Source organism: Carassius carassius, chromosome 2 (genome assembly GCF_963082965.1).
Source record: "Carassius carassius chromosome 2, fCarCar2.1, whole genome shotgun sequence".
In the NCBI taxonomy this organism is placed as follows: Eukaryota; Metazoa; Chordata; class Actinopteri; order Cypriniformes; family Cyprinidae; genus Carassius; species Carassius carassius.
Window position 1 is genome coordinate 10,807,122 of NC_081756.1, and position 10,725 is coordinate 10,817,846.

Consider the following 10,725-nt stretch of genomic DNA (forward strand, 5'->3'; position numbering starts at 1 on the left):
TCTTTAAGGTGAAGCTGGGCACGTGGAGTTGCAATAAAAATAATTTTAACAAAACGAAATAAACACGAAGCGCAAAAATAAACCGCAATAAATGCCTGCAAAAGCTGGCTTCATTGGAACGTTGACTGAGCACAGTGGAATGCTAGGAACTTCAGTGACGTAAAACAATCACCTGTTAAAAAAAATGCTTTTCGAACGGGCTTTTTGAAATGAACTATTCTAAAGAACCGATTCGCAGACACGAGCGGACTTCTCCCCCATCTTCACTGCGATTGCGCATGTGCAGAGCATCAATGGGCGACTACATTGCAACTGTTTACATATAATAATCCTTCACAACATGGGTGACAGTAAATAAATGGCAGTAAAACACTCACTTGTTTTGTTCAAGTTGTTTATTTAGAGGAAAATACACTTTCACGTCAAGAAAATAGTTTTTCTTTTTTAAACTGAAGCACTGCACTTTGCATTTTTCAAAAGGATACATACTATGACACTATAACATTGAGACCACATATGAAATTCAGCAGTTATGTGGACAATAACAAAACAAGTGCAAGACCTACATATACAGGCTGAAAATCCCAACATTTTTTCAACACATTAGACTTGTGAAGCAAATAAAGGTTCACTGTATCGCAGACAAAATGTTAGCTGAAAAAAAGAATAGCATCTTTTCTAAAATCCCGATAAAACAAAAGATAATCACTTTGGCTTGTTGTAATTTGGATTCTATCTAATAGAACTTATTGTAATGATATAAAATTAAGGCAAATCAATAAAATTACTTTATATTAAAATCAAAAAGCATAATTGCTGGTGCATGATAGATTTTCTGACTCCAACTTGTAATGGTTTTAATTCAACTCAGCATCAGCTTATCAAAACATTTGATAAGAGTGAATCTGAAAATAAACAAATTAACTTCACTCCAGGTGAACAAGTAAAAAAAAAAAAAAAACATTAGAAACGAGTAATTTTAAAGAGTTTTGCGAGGGCGTTTCATGAAGGACAAGGTGTAATCTCCAGAAGGAGTGGGTTTCTGTCTCTTCATCTGCACTTGGGACTGGGCCGTGAGCTGCAGTTTAATGGCACTAGAGTTGATCTTGGCCGCAGAGAGCAGCTCCTTCATACCCTTCATCTTCTCACTGTGGAAAACCACCACCGGACCGCCCTGCACTATGGGTGGCTGGGTAGGAGAAGGTGTGGGACTTGGGGATGAGGGTTCATTTTTTCCATCAGACTCTTTACCTCGAGTGCCAGCAGAGGAACGTCTGCGTCCACCTTCTCCGCCCACCTTTTTGGGCACTGGATTTTGAGCAGGCAATGTTGCACTTGGAGATGATGGTCCTGCTTGTTCATCTAACTTGGATTCTCGCCTCGGGACCCGTCTACGCCCCTCACGCAGGTCTTCACTGGATTGGTCATCGTCATCCACTGGTTCTGCATCTTTGGTGATGATTGACACTTTTTGCCTGATCTGAGAAAGAGCGGAAATATAGAATGTGGTTATAAATCCCCTTTTGATAAAACATCAAATAGAGAAAACAGAGGGATTTTACCTGTGCATCAAAGCGACTAAGGGACTGAACAAGGTAGGTGGCCCAGCCTACATGAAGCACTGGCGTGGGACTTCCTTCTTCCCATTTACAAATACCATCATAGAACCGAAGTAAGTGAGCAAAGCATTCTGGGTCCTGAAGGGCAGACAAAGCAGCTACTTGTCTTGGCTGGTCCTTTGAGGTAAACGCATGAATAGAGGACAAGAGAAAAAAATGTTTACAACTTTGTTCTAAATAAAAAAAAAATTTTTATGCAAAACTAAACAAGACCTCCTTTTCCGTTTCATCAGCCCCTTCACCACCATTCTCAGCACCAGCTGCTGTCTCTTTAAGGAGGGTGGGAATGACATCATTAGCGATGTCAAAAAACTCCTTATAGATCTCTTCATCCTCTCTGCAGTAGTTGTAACTATAGACCAAGAAAAAACAAGTTATGGAATTAAATATTGCATTTTATTCTTGACTTGAATGAAGCAATATTAAATTCCATAAAAAAAAATATGTACATATAATATGTATATATATATAATATGTATATGTGTATATATGTATATGTGTATATATGTATATGTGTATATATGTATGTATATATATATATATATATATATATATATATATATATATATATATATATAAATAAATAAAATACAACAATGCTTTCTGATGATTACATTGTTTATAATGCAGCAAATAGTTCAAAGCAACACAAACAAAATTAAAACACATCAGAAGGACAGAGGACAGGAGCTAATGTTGTCATGAAGGAAGACGAAACAGGAAGAGCAGGAAAAGGAAGTGGATGGGAGTGAGCAGTAGTTCTAGACATGCTATGTGCAGACATCCTTCAGGACATTATAATAAAGTATTTTTAGTACTCTGTCCACTGCACTGTGTTTAGAGGGCGGAAAGTACAGATTGTTTCTCACGACAGGGAACAAGGCCAAGGGTAAGACAGGAATGATGTTTCTAAAGACAAACAGCGTGAGGCAAAACAGACAATGCTGGCAAACGCCACATTTTCCATTCGGTACAAGCATTCAAGAGGCTTGAGAAGTTATCGTATTGCCATCTAATCGTGATTGTGCAGCAGTAATAGACACATTCTAAGTTTAGAAATTCATTTAGCCATTTTACATAAATCTTTCTCTTTACTCAGATTTAAGAAGTTTTAAACAGACAAATTTGGCAATACAATTTATGAAAAAACGTAATAAAAATAAAACACTGCCCCCTGCTGTTGAAGTGAAATTAAATATGAGATACATTTATTTAGTTGTGTCGGATTATTACTTCATCAGACACAACTTAAAATTCACTATCATTTAATATTCGGATTTCTATGGTGCTTGACTTACTCTTGCATTACTGAAGCAGCCTCTGACCAGGAACCTAACGCCTCTTGGACGTTTCTGTGCCTATAATGATACCCTGCTAGATACATGAAAGGGTATATGTGCTCGTTGTTGTAGTATTTTTTAGCCGACTCGACAGCCTGGAATTAAAAAAAAAAATAATACAGATCAGTGGTCTTTAATAACGTCAACCTTGTAAATAACTCTGATATACCTAAAGTCGTATACCTTGAGGTGAATGGAGAGAGGGCTTTCCTTGCCAGTCATTGGTTCCTGATCTTCAAGGTCTGCCAAAGTGCCCATTGCCATAGGATACCTTCAAAACACCCAATACAAGAGAAAAAACATTCAGAAAGACTCAAAGATACAATAATCAATCATATGAGTTACATCCCTGCTCTGTATTTGTGATTTATTAGAAACGTGTGTCACACCTCTCCAGATCCCCTCGATCATAAAGCAGCCATAACAGTCTCTGCAAGATAAAAAGTAAATGCATTAAAAACATGAATCTGAATGACAATAGAAAGATAAATATGCATGCTTATGCTTTAAATAATGTATATGCCAATGTAATTACAGTTAACAGTACATAACATGGAGATGAAATATAATACAATGCAGGAAACAAAAGGATTATGTGGTGAAAGTTTAAAACAAATTAAATTTGACATACTTGCTGGAGCTGGAGTAACTCTGTGCTGTCAGTGTGCAGATCTAGAGACGGATTGATGGCGCAAACCATGAACGCTACCTCCATATTCCTGTTGCATTTCATGTAGGAGCCTTTAAGATACAACCAGCTCTAAGAAGATGATGAAATAAAATGAAGAACAGATTAAGAACATGCGATTCCAAAATTAAAGAATTGTTTAACATTTACACTAATATTCGACAATTTAGTGTCTGTAAGATTTATTCATGTTTTTCTTATGCTCACCGAGATTACAGTAAAACAGTTAATGTGTGAATTATTATTATTAGTAGTATAATTAAAAATAACTTTTTATATTTTAATACATTTTAAAATGTAATTGATTACTGTGATGGAAAGGCTGAACTTCCAGTGTCACATGATCCTTCACAAATTATTTTAATTTGGTGCTCAAGTAACATAATTATGAGCAATGTTGAAAACAGTTGTGCTGCTTAGTTTTCTGGAATCTGTGATACATTTTTTCAGGATACTTGGATGAACAGAGATCTCATAAGAGCATTTATTTTAAATAAAAAAAATCTTATTATAAATGTCTTAATGCATTCTTGCTGAAATATACTTTTTTTTCCTTCTCACCCAAAACTATTGAACGCTAGTGTAGGCATGGTGTTTTTGAATAAACAGTGTTTTTATATGTTATGGTGAACATGAATAATAGAATATTAAATACCCTTTCAGTGATTCCGGCACTGACAGTCTGACCTCTTCTGTCTTCGTTGCCCTTCCCATGCCATGTGACCTCTGCAGTCTCTTCCCCACCCTTGCCGAAGATCACCCAGGCGTGGTCCTCTGAGAGAGCAAGATGAACATCCTTCAGGCCCAACACCTGACATGCAGCTACCACTGCAAAAGCAACTCCTGAGCTGTCCAGCTTTGTGCCTTACAGAAACAAAGAGCAAAAAAAAAAGCTATTTGAGTCTGCCTGGACAACATGTTACCATTTGATTAGATACACTAAATACAAAAGACTTCAGGAGTTTTACCTGTGATAAGACTGAAGAGGGACTGAATATGTGCCCTGTCCTTGAAATAAGACCGGCTAAGACTGTTCCAGATCACATCTGAGACCTTTTTCACCAGCTCACGGCTGGAACCGCCAGCCGGTTTGCGGTACTGTGACAGGTCCACAGCACCAAGAATCTGGGCGGTGAAGCGTTCGTAGAGAGCAGATATAAGATTCAGCTCTACTGTAGGGAAGCAAGAGTCGAGGCAGTCAGGATTAAGAGGTTCAAAGCGAACGCCTGGGACATTGACAGGAACAACTCTGTTGACAGCCAGGAAGTGCTCTACAAAACCCAGCACGAGGGACAGCAGGGCCAGGTCTGGTTCTGGGTTGCTAAGCTCAGACTCGAAAAGCTGCACCACTCCATCGATGCCCCGAAGAGGGAAATGCTTCTTCTGAGCCGACCGAATCCCCATGGTTAGTGGTTGAGTTCAATCCCAGTCTGATTCAATCTTAAAAAATATGAATGCATGAATAACTATAATAATAATATGGTGTAATCTTAATAAATAAATACACAAAAAATATATTAAAAAAAATAATAATAATAATATATATAAACACGAAATATTATATATATAAACACTCAATATTATATATATATATATATATATATATATATATATATATATATATATATATATATATATATATATATATATACACACACAACAATTTTTAGTGAAATTGACGTCCAAGTAAAAGCTTTCATCAACATATTTCAGCCCACTGTGTTCTGTAGATACTTAGAATGTATTTATATAATTTTATGATAGTGTGAGCAGGTGTATAGGCTAATCTTTGCTTACTAGACTATATCTATAAGGGGGAAAAAGTTAATTTCTGGTACTATACTACAACACTTTAAAATAAACCTTAGTTCTGCATGAACAATTTATGTTTTATTTATGTTAATTTTAATTATTTTTTATTTTTATTTCAAGTAGTGGCCATAATCTAGGGGAATTCCCAGGGACACGTGTAAGACCATTTCTTTCTATCTTTTTTTAAAATGCAAAATACAGCTTGCACAAAATACAAGCTGAAAATGACATTAGGCTAGTTTAATATGTTAACCATATAGTATTATTATTGTATGCTAAATTGTGGTTTAGTATGGTTAACTAAAAGGAGACAGTGCATGAAATTTGAGCATGGAAAACAACGCAACTTCATCTCATGTGCGTCTGGGCGGACATCTGCGTGATGATGCTGCTGCAGCTAGTTAGCTTATACAATATTATCCGTTTCTAGTGTTTCCCGGCTTAAAGGCCGCTTTAAGTGAACAGATTGTTCTCTCCTTACTTTCTAGACAATGAAACGCCGCTAGGGTTCATTCTTACCACATAACGTACCTTTGTTGAAATTATATCCACATGCTTTTGTTTTGCCCCTGCTTTTGCCGCGCAGTAGACAGAGAGACGCTCCTACAAATACCTGAGACGTATACAATGTGTCCGCACGTCCAAACGTTGCATCGACTGAATACTGCTTATTCCTATTGTGATCATATTAGCGCAATAAAAAGTGCTTCCTGTTATCTACAAGCATTTTGGGAAATGTAGTTTTCTTCTTCATCTTCTTCTTCTTCATCTTCTTCTTCTTCTTCTTCTTCTTCTTTGACGTTTTTATGGCCGTTGGCAAATCAGGCTTTAGGTGCATATACCGCCACCTACTGGAATGGAGTGTGGAGCATTGATGTTAGGTAAAAACAAAAAAGGCTAAAAAAGAATAATAATTCTTTAAATCCTGTTCATTAACTCTGTATCTTTGAGAAACTAACATAGTATGTGAATTATGTCTACAGTTTCTGAAGTGAGATCTGATTAATTAAGTGCTTTTTTATTTTATTTTTTCGTTACTTTACATTTTATTAAAATATATTCAACTGTTGCAGGAAGATCACATTTAACGCAAAGTCCAGACTCATGTTTTCCTATTACAGTTTTTCTCAGTCACTTTGGTGTATTTCAAATCAGAAATGAAATTCTCAAAACTACTTGTACAACCTCCACATCATCTAGTCATTTATACACATCATAAAACCAGTTTCTCATTCTTTTGAAGAAGTTGCGATTGCTTTTGTACATTCAAGCAATTGATTATGCGGTTTCCTACATTATCAGTTGCTAATGTCATGTTGCTCAAAATGTATTATACAGTTTTCTGTGCAATAGTCTTACCCCTCAAAACATCTAGTCTTTAGTTCATTGTATAAGTCAATAAATACAAAATGGTTAATCTAGTTGTCATAAACTGCCAAGCACACTTTTTATTTTTATTTTTACACATTATTACAGTTTTTCTCAGTCACTTTGGTGAATTTCTCAAATCAGAAATGAAATTCTCAAAACTGCTTGTACAACCTCCACATCATCTAGTCATTTATACACATCATAAAACCAGTTTCTCATTCTTTTGAACAAGTTGCGATTGCTTTTGTACATTCATGCAATTGATTATGCACATTTATCTGCAGTTTCCTACATTATCAGTTGCTAATGTCATGTTGCTCAAAATGTATTATACAGTTTTCTGTGCAATAGTCTTACCCCTCAAAACATCTAGTCTTTAGTTCATTGTATAAGTCATTAAATGCAAAATGGTTAATCTAGTTGTCATAAACTGCCAAGCACACTTTTTTTTTTTTTTTTTTACACATCATTGTTAGACTTTTTGTCAATTTGGCATGAATTGTGCAAGTGAATCTTCACTAATGAAGATAATGTAGATCAACCAATGATAAACCATTTTTCTGAAATAGCTCAAAGGTTCATCTCATGAATCTTTAGTTGGAAAGCTTACAGTTTTTCTCAGTCGCTTTGGTACATTTCTCAGATCAGAATTGAAATTCTCAAAACTACCTGTTCAATTCTCACATCATTGTATCACTTGTGCACATCAAAAAAGCAGTTTCTCATTTCTTTGAACAAGTTGCAAATGCAAATGATTATGTATAATTCTCTGTTGTTTCCTACATTATCAGTTGCTAATGTCATGTTGCTCAAAATTTATTATATAGTTTTCTGTGCAATAGTCTTACCCCCCAAAACATCGGGTCTTTAGTTCATCGTATAAGTCATTAAATGCAAAATGGTTACAGTTTTTTACAGACGCTAGGACACATTTCTCAATACTTAGGTCACTTTTGCAAAACTCTTCACACAGTGAGCACAACAGAAGTCTATTTGGGCTAAACTGAGGATCGATTATCATTGCTTTGGCACAAAATGCATTCAATGACTACATCTCTCAAATTTCATGAATTATTTTCTCACTCAGACACAACAACTGCCAAAACTCTTTGTACGTACAAGTCAATTTGCACATGCTTACATACTGTTTTCAAAACTGTTAAACTTATGTTCAAAACAATAACATAATACAAAACTGAATAAGACAGCAATTTGCTACATTTCTACAGTAATATTTGAATGAAATATATTTTAAATCTTAAAATTAAATGCTATAATAACAATTGGACAATTAGTAGATTATCATTACTATTGTATCTGTATCAGTGGATGGTGTGTATACAATTTCTTCTATTTTGGAATTACTCAGTGCAAAAAAATAAAAAATAATTAAACGACATAAAATATTGACAAATTCTGCATCATGTCCGATTCATTCCAGTAACATATATTGCAGTGAATTATAAACAGAGATGTGTCCTTGTTTTACACAAGAAAACATTGTATAATGCTACATGTTAGTGTTTTTTAGGTCATTGCTTTGTGGGTGACAAACTGTGTCTGTCAGCTGTCAACCTTTGCTAGTGTTCTGGAAGAATGAGTTGATTTGAGACCTGAATAAAGTGTTTTGGTAGTTGTAGTGCATTTTGAATGTGAAATGAACTGCTTTGCCAAGCTAAAAGCTGGTTAGGAGAACTGTGTGAAGAGTTTTGCAAAAGTGACCTAAGTATTGAGAAACGTGTCCTAGCGTCTGTAAAAAACTGTAATCTAGTTGTCATAAACTGCCAAGCACACTTTTTTTTTTTTTTTTTTTTTTTTTTTACACATTATTATTAGACTTTTTGTCAATTTGGCATGAATTGTGCAAGTGAATATTTACTAATGAGGAGAATGTAGATGATAAACCAATGATAAACCATTTCTCTGAAATAGCTCAAAGGTTCATCTCATGAATCTTTAGTTGGAAAGTTTATACTGTATAGACAGAGGACAACACAAGAGTTACAAATTCTGACAATTGACTTATTTTCATCTTTGTGCCCATACTTCTTTTTTCTTTTCTATATCCCAATGACATTGTAAAGGTTTTTTTTTTGGCCAGACCACTAGTAAAAGTGTAACTGGGAATTCTATCCAGTCTCTTTCAATCAATACCCCACATACAGTAATTTGTAAATTTGTACTTTTTAAATGGATATATGGCATACATAAGCATATTGCATACTGTTCAATACAGTAACTGCCATCCAAAATGTTGCCATAGTTTACATCAGAACATCTCTCCAGAGTACTCTGTTATATTGACAACATGACTAAGCAATTTTCCGTTTTCTTATCCGTAAACGATGACACAAGGACTTGTCATTCGATGGCACTGACATGTTCATTGACACAGATATTTATTTTTGAGAGATGAACTAAGGATTTTGAGCATGCAAGAGACTGGCTTTAGCCAGTAATCCATGGTGTTTTGCTCTTTGTACGAGTTGTTTTGAGAAATGCACTACTGTTTTGCAAATGTCAAGGATGATTCAAGAAATGTACTAAAGCGACTGAGAAAAACTGTAATGGAAAACTAAAAAATGCTAAATAATAATAATTCTTTAAATCCTGTTCATTAACTCTGTATCTTTGAGATACTTAAATAGTATGTGAATTATGTCTATAGTTGCATCTTTATTGAACAATTTCTGAAGTGAGATCTGATTAAGTCCTATATGAAGTGCTTCTGTGAGTTGTAATCTTTTGTTATTTTATTTTTTCGTTACTTTACATTTTATTAAAATATATTCAACTGTTTCAGGAAGATAACATTTAATGCAAAGTCCAGACTCATGTTTTCCTATTAATGATTGATTAAGTGCAGTGTGTCCAATTCTAAGACAAGATATTATGCTGTCTTCCTTTTTATTTCTAAAAATTATCCTCTCATTTCCAGCAATTTTTTTTAAAGATATTCAAACATACAGATATACAGACAGACAGACAGACAGACATACAGTCAAGCAGACAGATGTGCTTTTGGTACACATAAATACTTTAATTCATATAGTGCAGGGGTCTCCAAAATCAGTCCCGGAGGGCTGGTGTCCTGCAGAGTTTAGCACCAATTTGCCTCAACCCACCTGCTTGGAGGTTTTTAGTATGCGATGCCTAATTAAGTATCACTTAATTGGCTAGGTAAGGTGTGCTTAATTAGTGGACGCTAAGAAAGCTTTGAAAAATCATGTTTATGAATATTTGGTTACAACTGAAAAACAGTCATCTTTCTTAAACCACTTAAGAACTAGGGGTGGGAACCACAGGGTACCTCATGATTCGATATGATATGATATGATACATGGCTCAAGAAGCAACAATTCTGCAATAATTGATTTATTGCTAGGCAATCCTATAATGATACATCACGATATCTGTCAAACTATGAAAACAATATGCCTGTATGGGGACGGGTTACTTCTGAGACCTGGTACAAATATAAAATGTGCTAGAAAAATACATAGGCTATAAGGCTCATATGTATAATGCACGTTTAATTATTAAAAGATTGCGATCTCGATTGAAACACACGCGATCTTATTCCTAAATGACGGTAGCCTATGTCTATTAAACCTCTGAAATCACATCGGAATAATAAACCTGATTTTGATCGAGAGAGAGCTGCGTTTGAAACTGCTTCTCAGACTACACAGCAGGCTATACATTTCTGTGTTGCAAACATTAAATAATAACGAAAGTAGCTAAAAGTTTAAATAATAATAACGCTGCAATAATGATAATGGTTTGATACGCTGCTAATAATGATTGTAAACAGTAGGCTATGTTACATTATGATGTTACATTATGCCAGTAGGTGGCGAACAGTGACTGTTGTGTATTTGAAGTCTGAATCATT

The 10,725-nt window shown here is 35.0% G+C and overlaps 1 protein-coding gene across 1 annotated transcript; it reads right to left on the reverse strand.

Moving 5' to 3' along the window:
* Window positions 1–377: 377 nt before the first annotated feature.
* Window positions 378–6,178, reverse strand: LOC132102194 (menin-like). The gene is made up of 10 exons (XM_059507239.1): window positions 5,991–6,178; window positions 4,616–5,087; window positions 4,303–4,511; window positions 3,591–3,719; window positions 3,349–3,389; window positions 3,143–3,230; window positions 2,918–3,054; window positions 1,833–1,971; window positions 1,563–1,736; window positions 378–1,480 (listed from the first exon to the last, which is right to left on the reverse strand). Exons 2-10 carry the CDS (start codon window positions 5,049–5,051, stop codon window positions 980–982), a joined length of 1,854 nt encoding a protein of 617 aa, XP_059363222.1. The 5' UTR covers window positions 5,052–5,087; window positions 5,991–6,178; the 3' UTR covers window positions 378–979.
* Window positions 6,179–10,725: the final 4,547 nt, after the last annotated feature.